The sequence below is a fragment of the Halichoerus grypus genome, chromosome 7 (genome assembly GCF_964656455.1).
Source record: "Halichoerus grypus chromosome 7, mHalGry1.hap1.1, whole genome shotgun sequence".
NCBI classification, from domain to species: domain Eukaryota; kingdom Metazoa; phylum Chordata; class Mammalia; order Carnivora; family Phocidae; genus Halichoerus; species Halichoerus grypus.
Window position 1 is genome coordinate 885,004 of NC_135718.1, and position 18,919 is coordinate 903,922.

General features: G+C 50.1%; 1 protein-coding gene across 3 annotated transcripts in view; it reads right to left on the bottom strand.

The window, feature by feature from the left end:
* INPP5A (inositol polyphosphate-5-phosphatase A) overlaps nucleotides 1-18,919 on the bottom strand; it is a 173,684-nt gene that overhangs the window by 52,267 nt on the left and 102,498 nt on the right. For all 3 annotated transcript variants that reach the window (XM_078076937.1, XM_036080065.2, XM_036080064.2), the window contains 2 exons: nucleotides 10,185-10,248; nucleotides 845-948 (listed from right to left, as the gene is read on the bottom strand). In XM_078076937.1, coding sequence (XP_077933063.1) covers nucleotides 845-948; nucleotides 10,185-10,248 — 168 coding nt within the window. The remainder of the gene's footprint in view (nucleotides 1-844; nucleotides 949-10,184; nucleotides 10,249-18,919) is intronic.

Genomic DNA, 18,919 nt, shown 5'->3' on the forward strand with positions numbered 1-18,919 from the left:
TGCGCTGAGCCGACCTCTGCCGCGGCGGGGAGGTGGGCCTCACGGGCGAGTGAAACACACCATCCCAATGCTTCAATCACAGACGACGGAAGGGCACAGCGCGCAACTCTGGGTCAGTGCGTGAGTCAGACGGGATTAGCAGGCTCCAAGATGCCGGCAGGCGTGTTTGCTACAACACCCGAGTCCAAGGTCATCTGTGCAGCGTCATGACCGCATTCAAATAGTAAAACCACACAAAAAGGCACCAAAACCCACTGGAAATAGATCAGCACGTCCTGGTTAACTGTCTGAGCGGTGGGTGGTTAAGGAGCCCCTGCTGTCCCCGAGCTTCTGAGCTCCGTGGTGCGGGCACCCCCGGACACGGGAAGGGGGCACCCTCGGCTCTGGTTTTCTGGCTGGCAGCACCCAAGGCTTTACTTGTGAGATGCCAGAGGGCCCGCCCAGCCTTCCCAGGGAAGACACGCCCGCGCGCCCCAGCACCGCGGCCAGATCCACCTGCTCCCGTCTAACACTTGCTGGGGGGCCCCTGGCTTCTCCAGGCCCCACAACGAACTGACGATTATCTTCCTGCCTCTCATGGGGAAGGTTACTCTGCCTGGAAATGATGTTAGAAAATGTGATTCGTGTAACGACAGATGACGCAGGTCCTCAGCCCCCACCAAACACCACCCAGATGGACCCACGTGGGCCTGAGAACCTCCCAGAAAGACCACCTGCTGCAGCACGCGGCAGCCAGAATGGGAACCCCCTCCCCGGAACACGAGGCCTTCAGCTCCGTTTCCTCATTCCCGAGGCGCATGCTCTGAGGGGTAAGTGCGCCGGGGGGCCGGTGGCCGGGACACACCTCGGGGAAGTAGTCCTGCGGAAACTTCTCCTTCTCCAGCATGGGTGTGCTCTCCAGCGTGTCCGAGTAGATCTCTTTGCCAGTGACTTTTTTATACTTCTTGGCTGGAAAAGAGCAGAAGGGTGACATGAATGACCTCACGGCGGCACCCCACCCAAGCAGTGTGGCCCGCGGGGAGCGCGGGGAGCCGCGGGGTGGGGAGGACCCGCTGCTCCGGGGGACGCCAGTGGCTCGTAAATTCCCACCCCACGACCTGGAGCCCGACACTCCACTTCATTATCCCCTAAGAGCTTCCAGCCTGCAGATTTACAAGGGCTAATTGGCATCCTCTGTTAAAACCGTGAATATATTTAGGACGGCTGCAGAATAACCGTTCACTCATACCTTAATACAAATTTACTTAATAACATCGATTTCCTCCTCACATGCAGCCGACATCATTCATGTCCAAGGAAGAGCAGTTTTTCTGTGAGACTGAGACACGGAGTACGGCGTAGGCCGCTCCCCAGACCCCACGCCTGGACCAATGCCCCCGCGGACAGGGCTTGGTCTAGATCTTTCACATCCAGGCCCAGGCCTGCTTCTTTCCATCGCTCCACGCCCATGGTGGGGTCTCTCAAGTGGCACCCACAAGATGCCACGCAGGGAGCTCGGGCAGCAGCGGGCCCAGACGGCTGTTCCTGGGCCGGGAACACCTGGGACGAGGTGAAGCTCCCGGCTGTTAGGAGACTGCCAGGGGACAAGGGATGAAGTGTGCTGTCCGTTTCTGTGTTGGTCACGCTCCCTGTCCCCACCTGCAGCTCCTGGAACACCTTGGGCCCACGGACCCACTGATGGGGGCAGAGAGTGGGAATGAGATACACGGGCAGTGTCTAGGGACAAAGCTCTGGGCACTGCGGGTTTGGGGGGAAAGTGAACCCCAGGCCAAAGCCAAACACTGGTGGGCAAGGACTCTGACAATCTGCCCCACCAGCAGGAGGCAGGATGGGACGTTTGGTGATGGAGGGAAGTGAGGACAGAGCAGTGACGTGGAGCCATCCCCCAAATGCCGAGCTGCGCGCTCACTGTGCCCACTGTCTCTCTGGTCTTGCTCCCAAACATGGGGACGATCACCAAAGTGACTGGTGCATGTGGTTCTGTCCCCTCACCAATCACCACGGCCTCCGAGGCCCGTGGGGGGACACAGGACAAACCCCCTCAGCCAGGAGGCTGGTGCCAGGCGGCAGGTGGGCACGGCTTGTGTCAATGAACAAGTGACCCCCACGTGGCCCACCACGTCCCATTCCCGACACCCACCACCACTGGAAATGGTGCAGAAGTGTGTCCATCGCGGGAGGCACTTCCTGGAGCTACTCATCCGTGTCCGTGGACGGACAGCATTTATCAAATACCACACCGGGGGGCAGTGTAAGCGCCCACCTGAGAAGGCTGCGGGCCACCTGCCCTGGCACGGGGGGCTCCGCAGGGGAGCTAACCACTCCCGGGATGGCGGGCCTGGGCGCCCCACCCGCAATGGGACGGTTTTCTCGTGGCCTCGGCCTGCAGTGTGGGCTTCCTGATGTGCCTCACCCTCCTCCTGTCCCTCCCTGGGCCTTCTCGAGCTGCCTCCTTTTGCCACCGACGCCCAGCAAGGGCCCAGCTGTCCCTCCAGCGGTCAGCACCTGGAGCCAAGCCTGAGTCACGACACCGGGCCGCCGGGGGCACCCATTCCTGTGCTGCAGGGGGTGGATGCCCCCAGGATGGACGCCCACGGTCCTCCACAAGCCACGCGGTCCGCAGCGTGTCAATGGAGAAGGGGAGAAGAGACTGTCGCAGGGAGACAATTCTGCTTCAGATGAAAACCCTCGTTGCCGTAAGAAAGAGGAAGAGGCTGGGGGAGTCGGAGCAAAAGGAGGCCTTCGTGCTTTGTTGAAGAACAGACTTGATTTCTTAGAGCAGTGTCAGGAGTAAGAACACTGAATGGGAAGCGCCCCGCCCTCCCCAACAGTCTGTCCCGCGCTGACACGGCGCATGTGCTTTCGCTGTTACGCGCTGAGGTCCGTACTGGAGGTCAGGGCCCCGTGTGCTGCGCGTGCCCAGGGCTCTGACAACCGCGCCGTGTCCTCGGGGCGTCGCCCACTCCCCCGCCCTCCCCAGCCCCTGCAACACAGACCACTTACACCCTCTGTCTCCCGCCTTCCCTTACTGTCCGCTTGCTGCCTTTTCCCACCAGCTTCTTTCACTCAGAAATATGGATTTAAGGTTCTTCTGTCCTTCTGTGGCTTAATGGCTCATTTCATTTTATTGCTCTGTAATATTCCACTGTGTGGATGGACCACAGTCCACTTATCCATTCACCTAGAAAGGACATATTCTGGTTCCTTCCAGTTTTTGGTAATTATAAATAAAGATATTATAAATATTTCTGTAGGTTTTTGGGTGGACCTAAGTTTTCAACTCCTTCGGGTAACATGCCAAGCAGCAGGATTGCTGGACTGTGCAGTAAGCCTACGTTTAGTCTGTAAGAAACTGCCACGCTGTCCAAAGTGGCCACACCACGCTGCATCCCCAGCAGCCGCGGGTGGGAGCTCCTGCTGTTCCTCGTCCTGCTGGCGTCTGGGACCGTCAGCGCTCTGGATGGTGGCCGTTCCAACGGGTGCGTGGTGGTGTCTCCTTACACACGATGTGGAGCCTATTTTCAGTCTGATTTGCCATCCGTACCTCTTCTTGAGTGAGATGTCTGCTGAAATTTTTTAATTAGATTGTTTTCTTATTGTTGAGTTTTAAGAGTTCTTTGCATATTTTGGATTATCAGATGTGTCTCTTGCAAATATTTTCTCCCAGTCCATGGCTTGACTTTCCATTCCCTTCACAGTGTTTTGTGCAGAGATTTTTAACTTTAACGAAGTCTAGCACATCAATTTTCCTCATGGACTGCGGCGCTGTATTTAAAAAGTCATCACCGGGGCGCCTGGGTGGCTCAGTCGTTAAGCGTCTGCCTTTGGCTCAGGTCATGATCCCAGGGTCCTGGGATCGAGCCCCGCATCGGGCTCCTTGCTCAGCGGGAAGCCTGCTTCTCCCTCTCCCACTCCCCCTGCTTGTGTTCCCTCTCTCACTGTGTCTCTCTCTGTCAAATAAATAAAATAAAATAAAATAAAATAAAATAAAATAAAATAAAATAAAATAATATAAAAAAGTCATCACTAAACCCAAAGTCACGTACCATTTCTGCGTTACCTTCCAGGCATTTTATACTTTCATACCTTACACTTAGGTCTATGATCTGCTTTCAGTCAACTTTTGTGAAGGCGTGAGGTCTGGCTCTAGATTACTTTGCAATGGACGTCCAGTTGTTCCAGGACCATCTGTAAAAGAGACCATCTTTGCTCCATTGTGTTGCATTTGCTCCTTTGTCAAATGTCAGTCGACTGTATTTATGGGGGTCTGTTTCTGGGCTCTACTCTGTGCGTTGATCTTTTTGTCTATTTTTTTCACCAACACCATACTGTCTTAATTACTGTAGCTTTTATAGTGAGTCTTGAAGTCGGGCAGTGTCAGTCCTACAACGTTGTTCTTCTCTTTCAATATTGGGTTGACTATTCTGGGTCTTTTGTGTCTCCATGTAAACTTTGGAATCAATTTGTTGATGTCTACAAAGTAACTTGCCGGAATTTCGATTAAGATTGTACTGAATCAATGGATCAAGCTGGGAAGAACCAGTATATTAACAATGTTGAGTTTTCTTGTCCATGAACATGGGATATTGCTCCATTTACTTAGATCCTCTTTGATTTCTTTTCAGCAAAGTTTTGTAGTTTTCCTCATACTAATCTTGTACATATTTTGCTAGATTTATTTCTAAGTATTTCTTTTGTGCATGTGCTAATGTAAACGGTATTTTGTTTTTAATTTCAAATTGCACCTATTTACTGTTGGTAGAGCAAAGTCACTGACTTTTGTATATTAGTTTTGTATCCTGCAACCTTGCTTATTTGTACCAGTTTTTGTTGTTGATGATTCTCTCAGATCTTCTATATAATCATGTCATCTGAGAACTAAGAGAGTTTTATTCCTTGCCACCCTTTATTTCCTCTTCTTGTCTTAACGCACAGCCAAGATTTCTGGTGCAATGTTGAAGGGAAATGGTGACAGTGGACATCCTGACTTAAGACCAGAAGCATCTAGTTTCTCACCATGACGTGTGATATGGGATGTAGGTTTCTCTAGCTGTTCTTTACCAAGTTGAAGTAGTTTGCGGAGACTGATTATGAATTGGTGTCAGACTTAGTCAAATACTTGTTCTGCATCCATTGACATGATCATGTAGCTTTCTTCTTTAGCTTGTTGATATGATGTATTAGATTAACGGATTTTCAAATGTAGAACCAGTCTTGCGTACCTGGAATAAATCTCAATTTGTCATGCTGTGTGATTCTTCTCACATGCTGTTGAATTCAAGTTGCTAATATTATGTTGAGAATTTTTGTATTTTATGTTCATGAGAGCTACTGGCCTATGGTTTTCTTTTTCTGTAATATCTTTCTTTGGTTTTGGTATAAGGTAATGTTGGCCTCACAGAAGGAGTCAGAATGTTTTCTCTCTGCTTCTATTTTCTGAAAGAGATTATAAAGAATTGGAATAATTTCTTCCTTCAATGTTTAGTAGAATTCATAGTGAAATCATCAGGCCTGGTGCTTTATTTTTTAGAAATTTATTAATTATTGATTCAATTTCCTTAATAGACAAAAGGCCTATTCAGATTATCTAGTCCTCCATGTATGAGTTTTGGTCAATTGTATTTTTCAAGGAATTGGCTCATCTAAATCATCAAATTTATAGGCACAGACCTGTTCACAGTATAACTTTATTATCCTTTCAATGTCTATAGCGTCAGTAGTGATGACCCCTCTCTCATCTCTACTATTAGTAATTTGTGTTTTCTTTTTTCCTTGGTTAGCCTGAGTAGAGGTATATCAATTTTATTGATCTTTTCAAAGAATCAGCTTTGGGTTTTGTTAATTTTCTCTATTGAGTTCCCGTTTTCAATTTCATTGATTTATGCTCTAATTTTTATTATTTCTTTTCTTATGATTTGGATTTATTTTGCTCTTCTTCTAGCTTCCTAAGGCAGAACCTTAGATTATTGATTTTAAATCTTAACCTCTTTTCTAATACATACATTTGATGCTACAAATGCACTGCTTTCACTACATCCCACAAATTTTGATAAGCCATATTTCATTTTCATTTAGTTCAAAATATTTTTAAAATTTCTCAAGACTTATTCTTTGACTCATGTGTTATTTAGAAGTGTATTGTTTCATATCCAAGTGTTAAAGTAAAAAACAAATAGAGACCAGCCTTTAAAGTTCCCTGAGCAGACAAAGCCAGTTGAGTCATACAAACAAAGGTGAAATTAGCTTATTTTGCAAGGCTAACTTAAACTGGGTCATTCCTTGCTTATGTCTCTAAAAATCTGTTTCCCAAGGTTGATATGAGGTAACCGCTAATCACTCCCATCATTTAAGAGAATTCTAATATCATAACCAATCACTGCGAAGAATAAAATCACTGCGTCCACACCACTTGAGCTGTTTTATAACAATATACCCCAGAGCCCCACTCCATGTTTTGGTTGGAATGCTTGGGTTTGCAAACTGTCTTGTTGATGTGTGCACAGCAAACTTTTACTAATTATTACTTCAGTGATTCATTGGTTTTACTTCTGTTATTTCTGAACTTTGACACAAGTATTTTGGGATTTTCTAGCTATCTTTCTGTTACTGATTTCTAGTTAAATTCCATTGTGGTTCAAGACCATACTTTGTATGATGTCTGTTCTTTTAAATTTGTTGAGGAGTATTTTATGGACCAGAATGTGGTCTACCATTGTAAATGTTCCATGTGAACTTGAGAAGAATGTGTGTTCTGCTCCTGTTGGAGAGAATATTCTGTAAATGTCAATTAAATTCCGTTGATTGATGGTGCTGTTGAGTTGAACTATGTCCTTACCAATTCTCTGCCTGCTGGATCTGTCCATCTCTGAGAGAGGGGCACTGAAGTCTCCACCTGTGACAGTGGATTCATCCATTTCTCCTGGAAGCTCTCTCAGTTTTTCCCTTGTGTGTTGTGATACTCTGTTGTTAGATGCATACACGTTAAGAACTATTATGTCTTCTTAGAGACTTGACCCCTTTATTGTTATGTAATAAATAGCCTTCTTTATCCCCGGTAACTCTCCTTGCTCTGAAGTCTGCTGTATCTGAAATTATCATTGCTACTCCGGCGTTCTTCTGACTAGTATTAGCATGGTCTATCTCTCTCCACCCCTTGACCTTTAATCTTTATGTGTCTATGTATTTTAAGTGGGTTTCTAGCAGACAACACATAGTTGGGTCTTACTTTTTTTAACCACTCTGACAGTTTCTGTCTTGTAACTGGTATATTTGTACCACTGACATCTAAAGTGAACCATGATAGAGTTGGAGTAAGATGCTCCATATCAGTACCTTCTCCATCTGTTGCCTTTGTTTCCTGTGTCTTTTTTGTCTTTCCCTCTTTTTCTGTAGACTTCTCTGGTTTAATTGAGCATTTTATATGATTCCATTCTCTCTCCTCTATTATTAGCATGTCAACTGTGTATTATTTTAAAATTTTTTAGTGGTTGCCATACTTTGCAATACATATTTACCACCGATCCAAGTCCACTCTCAACGTAGCACTGTATTCCTCCACAGAAGTGCAGGTTCCCTGCGACAGAGTCCCCAGCTCCTCTCTCCCATCCCTCCTGACGTCGCTACTACTCATCTCACTTATCCATAAGCTACAGGCACCCACCATGTTGTTGCTATGGACACTTTGAACAAAAGTTATCTGTCAGATTAAGAATAACAGGAAATGAAATATTTTACCTTCATTTACTCCTTCTCTTAACTTTCTTTCTTAATGTACATCTAAGCATCTGATCTATATCAGGGGTGTTTCCTGTAGGGACTCAGAGGCTAACCTATCCTCCCATGCCCTGTTCTCGTCTCCTCTGTAGTCTCTGCGCTCTTGTGAGACTCCTCCTTAAACAGAAGGTGAACTTGGAGACTCTCTGCCATGACACCTGGTGTGACGATGGGCGCTGCGGCTGGGGGAAGGGACACCGTTGTACAGTCCGGTGACCCTGCCTCGGTCCTTCGGCCAGCATGAGCCCAGGCTGCAACCTTCTCACATGCTCTCAGCACCACGGCCCCTCAAGCATGACAGCAAGGCCAGCGGAGGCTGATGCTGCCCACCTGCCTGCCCCAGGCCTGTTGGGCAGCTCTGGTGACATGGCTGTCCTCGCGGGCATGCCTTTCAGGAAGAACGAAAGACTTTGGACAACTTCCAAACAGCTCCTTCCCTCTCCGCCTGCCAGAAGCACGAGGGGGTTTTTCTCTGATCTTTACTGTAACAGTATGGTGGGGCTCCTACAGCCAAAGCTCACCAAAGTGCGGGGTGGGGGGCAGCTCTCTCAAGCCTCCAGCTTTGCATGCCCCTCCCAGCGGCTCCCACCTGCACCGGCTCCCGGAAGCTGTGGCTCTCAGGGTCTGCCTGCCTGTCCCTCCAGGGTGACGGCAGCACCAGCCCTGTGGCCTCGCTTCTCTGAGGGATCGGAGAGACTCGCCCTGCTCCGTTTGCTCAGCACCATCCACGCTCTTCAGGTGTCGGACCAGAAACTCACGTCCCTTTCACCCCTTTTCATGCACACCTTCTGGGAGTCCTCAAATTTCTAACTATGTACTAAATTCAGGCTATTCTTAAAAAGTTTATTCAAGCTTTTCACAAATTTGAGACTGTTTCTGCTATAACTTAAGTGGAAGCATAAGGAGGAGGCGTGAAGAGCAGGGTTCCCGCTCCCGAGACCGGCCGTGCCTGCGCCCTGCACCTGTGCTGGGGGCACTGATGCCGCGTCCAGCCGCCGGCGTGCCCCAGACGCAGCACATGCTCCTGCCGCAGAGGCGCTCAGGGCGCGATCACCACCACCGTCGCCACTCCCATCGCTGACAACATGGGGGCCCTCGGCAGGTCTGCTGGAGACGGAGGTACACCCCAAGTACAGTTTCAAAGAAACCCGGGCTAGCGGGCTACGTTACGACTGATCTGAGCGAGCGGCAAAACGTGTCTGGAACTGGTGACTCGAAGGGAGGGAAAAGTTCAGCAGACCGGCTCTGTGCCTAAGCTCGAAGAACAGGCTCACGAGAGGCCTCACACCGTTCTGCTTCCGGCCCCACCTGGAGCGCGCGGGGTCTGAGCACCTACCCTCTGCTCCCTCTCACCCACAGCCCTGCTGCTGGAGAACACGGCCCGGGGCGTCCAGGGTCTGCTAACATCGCGGGGACAGTGGCCTCTGGCCTGCCTCTCGCCAGGTTTGCAAGGCTACTCCCAGCACGGTCCTCGGTGGGAAAGCCACGTGCTTGCGTTTAAAACTGTGCAAAGAATCCTCAGCAACACGGCCCATGAAAAATCATCCTGCTGGCTGGAATCCTGTTCCTGACATGGAGGAAACCACTACTCAAGCGGCTTAGGGAAGACTGCCTCTGAATTTCAGAAGAGGTGATCTGTCTCCTAAGTGCGCAAAGATAATGAATCTGAACAACCTGACATAATTAGCTGCCGTCCACAGCTTTTACAACTTCAGTGACACCTCAAATTACCGGGATCTGGCTCAGGAGCCCACGTGCGCTCAGGGGACTCGTGTGCGAGCAGGTGCGGCAGGCGGACCGCGCGGAGACGCAGACACGAAGGCCGTGTCTTCAGGAGCTCAGGACGAACCTCCTCCGCGCAGCACGCGCGCCCCAGAAACGCGGGGCACTTTTCACTCCACCGCTAACGCCGGCTCATTTTAAAGACACCCCCTCCCGCGCTGGTCTTCATTCTCTCCCATTTGACACAGACACAAGGGCCACCCTTGGGCCCCCCCGCACTGCGCTGTAGGAGAGCCAGGGTCCCCTGCCGGCCCACCCTGGGAGCAGGAGGGGAGCGGGATGCCGGGCGGGCCGGGGTCCCGGGCGGGGCGGGGTCTGGAGTCCTGGGCGGGCGGGGTCTGGGGCGGGGCAAGGGCGGGGTCCCGGTCAGGGCAGGGGCAGGGTCCGGGGGCGGGGTCCAAGGGCGGGGCGGGGTCCTTGGAGGGGCGGGGTCTGGGGTCCGGGGCGGGGCGGGGGCGGGGTCCAGGGCAAGGGCGGGGTCTGGGGGTGGGGTCCGGGGCGGGGTCCCGGGCAGGAATGCCCCTGGAATCCAGAGGGCCTTGAGCACCAGGTTTGCACGGGAGGCCCCTGGTTAGTGGCTGAGACCCTCTCACAGGGACGCCGGGCGGGGAAGCCCAGAAAAGTCTTACCTTTAAAGTCAAACTGGTAGATGTTTTTTAAGGATTCATGAAGAAAATAAAAGCTTCCTAATGCCTGCAGAGCAAAAAGAGAAACCGAGTGAGAGACCAGCACTGGGGACAGTTTGAGAGCGGTTTTAAGGGAGGAACAAAATGCTCTTGTAGAAACGAGAGTTCACTCCTCAGGGCCTAATCACGGTCACTGGGATGAGACGTGAGCCACACTTGTCCCCACAGGCCCTTCCCCCGACCTGGGCGCGCACTCCAGCGGTCTGCCCTGGGCTGTGGGCGGCGGGGTCCAGCGGGAACGGCTCAGAGCCTGGCTCCGGCCTCGCCTAGAGCTGCACCCGCCGCCGGGGCTCCCAGCGGCTGCACTCCACGCCCGCCTTCTCTGCCCACCGCGTCCTCCTCCTCCTCATGGGGCTGCAAAACCACCGCCCACAGAGCCGCCAGGCCCCCGCCCCATCCGTGGGCTGACGGTTCTGGGCATCGGGGTCCAGTGAGGAAAGGCAAAACTGCAGAGGCCAGACGGGGGGCGCGTGGTGACCACCAGAGGAGGGTTGCCTGGGACACCTGACACTAAAGTTACCTGCTGTTTATCTGAATTCAAACTTGGTGTTTTTTATGTGCCTGTGAACACATATATATGGATATGTGTATTCCTGTGTGAGTGGGTGTAATTGTGTGTGCATATGTGTATATGTATGTATAACCATGCACATGTATTCACGTGCCTGTAATATCCATACGTGTGTGTCTGTGTATATGCGGGCGTGCGTATGTACGCGTGCATCTAATATACGTACATGTGTCCGTGTGTATATATCTGTGTATGTATGTGTGTATGCGTGCGTATGTACATGTGTGCATGTAATATACATACGTGTGTCCGTGTGTATATATCTGTGTATGTATGTGTGTATGCGTGCATATGTACGTGTGTGCATCTAATATATGTACGTGCCCGTGTGTATATATCTGTGTATGTATGTGTGTATGCGTGCGTATGTACATTTGTGCATGTAATATACGTACGTGTGTCTGTGTGTATATATCTGTATGTATGTATGCGTGCATATGTACGTGTGTGCATGTAATATATGTACGTGTCCGTGTGTATATATCTGTGTATGTATGTGTGTATGCGTGCGTGCGTATGTACGTGTGTGCATGTAATATATGTACGTGTGTCCGTGTGTATATATCTGTGTATGTATGTGTATATGTGTGCGTGTGTATGTACGTGTGTGCATGTAATATATGTACGTGTGTCCACGTGTATATATCTCTGTGTACGTGTCTGTATATGTGAGCGTGTATGTACGTGTGTGCATATATGTACGTGTGTCCGTGTGTATATATCTGTGTATGTATGTGTGTATGCGTGCGTGTGTATGTACGTGTGTGCATGTAATGTATGTACGTGTGTCCGTGTGTATATATCTGTGTATGTATGTGTGTATGCGTGCGTATGTACGTGTGCATGTAATATATGTCCGTGTGTCCGTGTGTATATATCTATGTATGTCTGTATGTGTGCATGTACGTGTGTGCATGTAATATATGTCCGTGTGTCCGTGTGTATATAATCTGTGTATGTATGTGTGTATGCGTGTGTGTGTATGTACGTGTGTGCATGTAATATATGTACGTGTGTCCGTGTGTATATATCTGTGTATGTATGTGTGTATGCGTGCGTGTGTATGTACGTGTGCATGTAATATATGTACATGTGTCCGTGTGTATATATCTGTGTACGTGTCTGTATATGTGAGCGTGTATGTACGTGTGCATGTAATATACGTACGTGTGTCCATGTGTGTATATCTGTGTGTATATGTGTGCGTGTGTATGTACGTGTGCACGTAATATACGTACGTGTGTCCATGTGTGTATATCTCTGTGTACGTGTCTGTGTATATGTGTGCACATGCACGTGTATGTGCATTTATCTGTGTGCACATGCGTGTATATGCGTCTGTGTATGTGTGTATGTATATACCCGTGTAGATATACATATGAATATCCATGTGTATATGCATGCACATGCATGTGTATGCGTGTGTCTGTGTGCGTGCATGTACATTTACATGCATACACGTGCACACACACTGTTTGTGTATTCATGTACATACAGATATAGATATGTATGTGTCTAGATACATATATTTTATTCTTTTGCTGAACCTGGTCACCCCCACAAGGGACCTGGGGAGACAGAGCTCCAGCAGCGGCTACTCCGTGGACATGAGCCTCTGACGGGCTGTGCTGCATCTGATTCAGGTGGAAAGGGCACTCCGAGAAAGTGTCGGTAAATAAATGTCATGGCAAACCTTTACTACTGCCTTGTTAAACATGATAAAGCCAATACAATATTAGGAAGTTTACAATAAATAAATGGAAAACAAATTGCCAATGCAGGTATAGAAACTGTAATTCATGGAGTCAGAAAATCCATAATTAGCTCTAATGAATATTTAAAGTCAAAGTTCAAGCTAACTTTTTCAATGTTTAACCTACTCTATCAATACGGTTTAGGGCATGCATCTGTCACAGGACACAGCAACGTCCACAAAAAAGCACACCCAGGCCTGCGGATGGGAGCCCCGCGCTCACCGGGCCTTCTGACCACAGCATCTGTCAGCACTGTGCTCGTCACGTCTGAGAATATTGACTGCTTGCCTGTTTTACTAAAAACAATTAAAATACTTTTTACATATTTATAAACCTAACTGTCAAGGGTGGCAATTAATTCTCCATTAGTGAGATGCAATCCAGTCGATGCTGTTCTTTTGTCAGAACAGCAAACGCAAGGTGGGAGCCTCGGATCCGCCTGCGTGGGGCTGGCCTCGAGGCGCAGCCGGACGGTGCGGGTGGGGGTGGGGAGCCAGCGTCTCCCCCAGAGAGCCGAGCCTCCGGGGCTCTGCAGTGCGGGATGGGGGTGGACCAGGAACGGAGACCCCAGCTCCTGTGTTCAATGGAACGTGGCAAGTGATGTGTCTCTGAGACAGGGTATGGCCCGGCACTCCCGGTTGCCATCCACCTGGGCGTCTGCATGAACCGCTGCCCACAGTGGATGAAGCCCCCCCCCTCCCCCCCCCACGGCTCAGCGGCTGGCTCGGGGTGCAAATACTATAAAACCAGTTCTCAGCTCAACTGGACTCTGCTAAGGTGATGCATCTGGTCACTCATTTGCTTTCTGGAGTTGAACTCAGATGCCAGGAAGCCCCCCACCCCCCAAACACAGCTGACTCAGGGTGATGATGGGAGCAGACCACCCCCACACAGCCCCAGGGAAGACGTGTATTTGCAAGTGCTCCCACTTCTCCTGTGGAGCTGCTCGCACTGGGCTGGGGGTGACCTGGGCCTGGGCAGAAGCCAACCAGGAAAGAACACAAAGTGACTCGTTAGAAAGGCCTCCATCAGTTTTTATTTGCAAACAAATCAGAGGGCCAGTAATTTATCATCCCTGCAATTAGGTTAGCAGCCAAAGTACATATCATTAACCTGCAGGCCTGCTGCATCCGGCTCACTTTTCCACAAAACAAAGGACATTCCTAAGGCTCAAGTCAGAGCGACAGCAGTGAGAGGCTCTTGGGGACACATTCTTCTGCAGACACCACGGAAAAGCATCTCAAGTGTGACCCCAAGGGGTAGCGGGTGCCCCATGTCCTCATCAGTGTTGGCAGCCGCCTCCCGAGAGCCCCTCCAGCAGTCACCAGGACCGGACCCAGGGCCGCCTCTCCCAGGGGACAGGGCTGGTGGGGGGGGGGGGGGAGGGCCCAGGAAGCCAGCTGCGGGGTCTGCACTGGGCAGGGGCATGCGGGCCGGGATCCCGGCACAGCAGAGCTTGGGAAGTCCTACCCGCCATGAAGGGCGGCTGCACTTCACAAATGCCATGCAGGCCTCAGTGAGTCCCTGCTCCTCCAAGATGGCACACTTTGCTGTCTCTACAAAGTGTCTTCTGCTTGTTATTTTTTAAAAATAAAATAAATGGGGGCGCCTGGGTGGCTCAGTCAGTTAAGCATCTGCCTTCGGCTCAGGTCATGATCCCAGGGTCCTGGGATTGAGCCCCGCATCGGGCTCCCCGCTCAGTGGTGAGTCTGCTTCTCCCTCTGCCTCTGCCGCGCCCCCTGCTTGTGCACACGCTCTCTCTCAAATAAATAAATAAAATCTTAAAAAAAAATAAGTGGATCTAAGAACAGGAAAAAGAATTTCATGAGATATTGTTGATAATCTTCAAGTTTGCAACAAATCAGAGAACCTTAGTTGTTCTAAGTTAGAACTAACAGACTTGAATGAATGAATGAGTGTGATGGGCAGACAGTGTGGAGGACGTGGGTGTGACGGCGGGGGCCTCACCCATGAGTATGTGGTGAGCACTGAGCAGGAGAAGCTGCCGGTAAGAAGGGAAGCTGCACACACGCCCCTGTCTGAGCTCGAAGCTTAGATGCCAGAGAGGCTTCACTTGCGCAGCCCCCGAGACACGCATCGGGACAGGCAGTCGGCCGCGAGTCCACTCTCTGGACACTGTCCCCTCGTCCAGATCTGCAGCGACCCCTGAGCTCGGAGGACACACGCGACGGGGAGATGGGTGTGTCCTACAAGTTCCCATATTCAGTCAGGGGACACGTGGCGCTCACCCTCCGAGAAGCGGGAGCCCTCGGGAGGTGTGCGCATGAGTGCAGCCAGACTTCCAGACACACTGACGAACTAACGCTTCACCACGCGAAGGTGGGTCAATAAAATCTGAAATACTCCTATGATGCCGCACGATACAGCATGGAAAATAAATCACACCCCAAATCTAGATGGACTTCACAAGGCTGAGAAAGAGGAAGTTCCTAAAACTTCACTTGGCCAAGGTAACAAAAACCTAATCAAAAGGAGCTGAAATAAAAAAAATGTGATGTTAAGATTATACCAAAAAAGGAATAAAATCATAAACATAAAATTCAGAGCAGCGGTTACCTGGGGGGTGGGGGTGGGGTTAGGGCAGGTGCACACAGGCACAACGGGGACACGGGGACTTGAGAGGAGTCTGCTATGCCCTGCGCCACTGGCCTCTCCCCGCAGGCAGCCGCCATCTTGAACGGTGGTGATCAAGGTCCGAAGCTCAGGGCTCTCAACTTCTTCATCAATGCCACCTTACCTACTCTCTCCTCAGGAACTTGGTTTTTTTCCATTCAAAGTTCTGTTTTAGAGATGCTCCATATTCAGACATGTAACTTTAGCTCACTTTTAATGCTCCGTAACAACCTAATATATAAAAATCCTGCAACTTTTATCCATTCTCTACTGGAGATAAAGCCTGTCTCCAATGTTTTCACCATTACAACTGATGCTACGGTGAACATGCTTGCAGGGACAGACACACAAGGTGCACGTATGTATTAAACATGCATATGCACGAGACTGAGCTTCTGGGTCACAGTGTCTGTGCATCTGCAGTGCGGGGTCATCAGCTCGCCTGACGACCCAGACCTCACAGGCACTGCGGGCAGGCCTCCACATCCCTGGCCAAAACCTGGTGTCAGCAGACTGCGGTCCTAGCCAGCTGGATCGTGAAATGACACACATCGCATGTCACTGTTGTTCTGATTTGCATTTTCATTATACCATCATAGTTGAGCCTCGCTTTTTTAAGACTATTGACAATTTAGATTTCTCCTGTGAACTCCTTATTCATATCTTCTATTTGTCTTTTTCTCATTTTACAAGATCTTTAATTTTTAAATATAATTTGATATTATCTCTTCATCTATTACTTGCATTACAAAGAATTTCTCCCTCTTTAGCTTATCTTTTTATGGCATCTTTCATTAAATGAAAAGTTTTTATTTTTAAAGTAGTCAAATTAATCAGGGCTCCTGGATGGCTCAAGTCAGTTTCAGCGTCCGACTCTTAACTTCGGCTCATGTCATGATCTCAGGGTCATGAGACCGAGACCCACCTTGGGCTCTGTGCTGAGTGTGGGGCCTGCTTGAGGTTCTCTCTCCCTCTCCCTATGCCCCTCCCCCCATTCTCCCTCAAAAAAAAAATAGTCAAATTAATCATTAATCAGTACATTCCTTTACGCTTTATGCCTTTATGTCTTAATTAGAAATAGTTCCCTAACTTGACTCCACAGTGATATTCTCTATATTCTCATGTAAAAGCAGTAACAGTGTATTTCACCCATTTAGGATTTTAGGGTAACAGAGACTTGCTAGTGGGTGTGGCACAGGGTAGAATCTGGAGCTATGTCACTCTCTGTGGAACCCGACTGGCCTCCCCGTGATTGTCATCATCACTCTCATATTCCATCTGGGCACCAGTGTGGGCGTCTGTTCATGAGTTCTTGATTCTGCCCAACTGATTTATTTCTAGTAACAATTTTTTCCTATTTTAGCTTTATAATAAGTCTTGATATTTACTAATGAAGTGCCTCATTCTATTTTTCCTCACAAGTACTTTTGTTATGTGGGGCCCTTTGTATTTCCATATGACACTTCAGAATAGCTGCTGGATTGCACCCACAACATCCTGCTGGGTTTGGATGACAGAGACTGGAGGCGGAGGGGACATTTTTAGGATATTCAGCTTTCCTTCCCATAAACATGATACATTTTTAACCATATATTTGAGATCTTTTAAAATGTCTTCTAATAAAGTTTCATAATTTTCTCCGTAAAAGTCTTGAAAATCTTTTGTTAGATTTACCCTTAGTTATCTTTCAGTTTCTGTTGCTTTTAGAAAATGTAATTTTTGAAACTACCCTTGGTTTAGAACCATTTGCTGCCAGTGAATAGGAATGCTATTAACTGTTGTATATTAATCTTTTATTCAGCAACATTGCTCAGTTTCCTTTCCGTTCCAACAATCACGGATTCTCTCTGATGATTTGTGAGCAAGGACTATTTGTTCAGGTTCATTTCTTCCTCACAATCTTTACCTTTTCTCTCCTTGTTTGTTCTGTCTTGTTGCAGCGCCAGGTGTTCTGGCTCCACGTGGAACGACGGAGCCTGGTTCTGAGGACATGGCTTGTGGGGAGGGCAGCCACAGACGTGCCTGAAACGTGACCTTCTGATCGACGTGAAGCAGGGTAAGTAAAAACAGTGAGGTCAAAGATGACCCAAGCCTTGGTGAAAGAAACTGGAGCGGGCAGTTTTTCCAAGAGGAGTGGGCTCTGGTGGGAAACCAGTAACCGGGATGAAACTGCCGCATGGACGTGCCTGTGGGGTGTCCACATGGGGACGCCCCACAGGCAGAAGGCTGGCGGGTCTGAGGCTCAGGGTCAACGTCTGAGTAGGAAGGGACATTTGAGCTGTCTGTGCAGGTCGATACCAGCAGCAGTGGGAACGCCGAGGGGGGCGTCTCATCTGAGGGCTGAGCCCTGGGGCACTGCACCAACATGGCGCCTCGGCCAAGAGAGGAGCGCTGGCCAGGGCGAAGGGAGAGATGAGCGCAGGGCGTTTCTGGTCTAAGTGGTGAATCACTTTCAGAGATTTTCCCTGCATTCTTGGCATCCACCTGGCAGGCCCATGATGCGTGTTTTCACACGCTGTTGGAGTCTGCTCCTGATACCGTTTAGCAGTTTTAGTTCCCAACCTCGTCTCTGTTCTCGGCACCCCAGGGAAATGATTCTCTGCCAAGTCTTCAGTAGCGCTCCACTCACAAATGCAGAGGACACTTCACGACCCCTGCATTCTCAGCAGCAGAGATCACCTGCCCTTCCCTCCTCCTTTAGTTCCAGGTTTCAGTACTAGGGTCCGCCCCCCTGGGCACTCGTCCTCCTCCTCCAGGTGACGGCACACGGCGTCTGCTTGGGGTCCCCGTGAAGCCTTCTCCCTCCTCCCCTTTGTGGGGGCCTCACCCCTCCCATCTTCCAGCGGGCAGCTCCCACATGCACAGCACTGGGCCTCCCCTCGAAGGCCGGCCTCGGGGTCAGGGGTGGACTCCCACGTGGACTTCTCATGTGGAGCCCAGTCTCTCCCGACTTGGGACAGTACTGTACCACTTACCCTCCTGCCCCCTGGAAACTGAGGGTCGCTCTGGATCCTCCAGCTGCTTCCCCGCCACCATGTCTCACCTGCACACATCCTTTCTGTCCGTGAAATCCACACGCTACCTTTAACCCTGCACTTCCCTCCGTTCTCACGGCCCCACGCTGCTGCAGCCCCCTCAGCCTCTTCACCTGGCGCCGGGTGGCCTTTTAAGACTAGAATCTGACCCCGTCACTCTGCTCCTCGGTCACAGCCAGCACATGGGTCCCCCCCGGCCCACTCCTGCGCGTTTCCAGGCCCCACCCCAGATCACCCAGCCCCGGCCACACCGGCACTCGGGCCCGGAAAAGGCTGAGTTCTGCCATCGTCAGGGCCTTTACCTGCTTTGCCTTCCCCATTTCAGCTTCTCACACACGACCCCCTACCACTGCAGGTCTCCAAGGAAAGGCTGCCTCCTTTGAGCAGCCCTCCCTGACTGCTCAAGCAGAGCCCTGGTGGCCCCAGCACAGCCCCACCCTGTCGCAGGGCTGCTCATTCTGGCTGCTTGCTTGTTTCCTTCCCAGGAGGGGTGGGAAGCTCCTGGTTGGTGTTCGCGTCACCCGAGTCCCCAGCTCAACACCTGGCGCACACCAGCAGCCCAACAAAGCCTGGTTAAGGACAGGGATGCAGAGATGCACCTGCAGGACTGACTGCTGAGCAGTTCAAGACCCAACACACAGGACTGTTTACTCTGGTTTCAAAGGACAACCTAACGCATCGCTT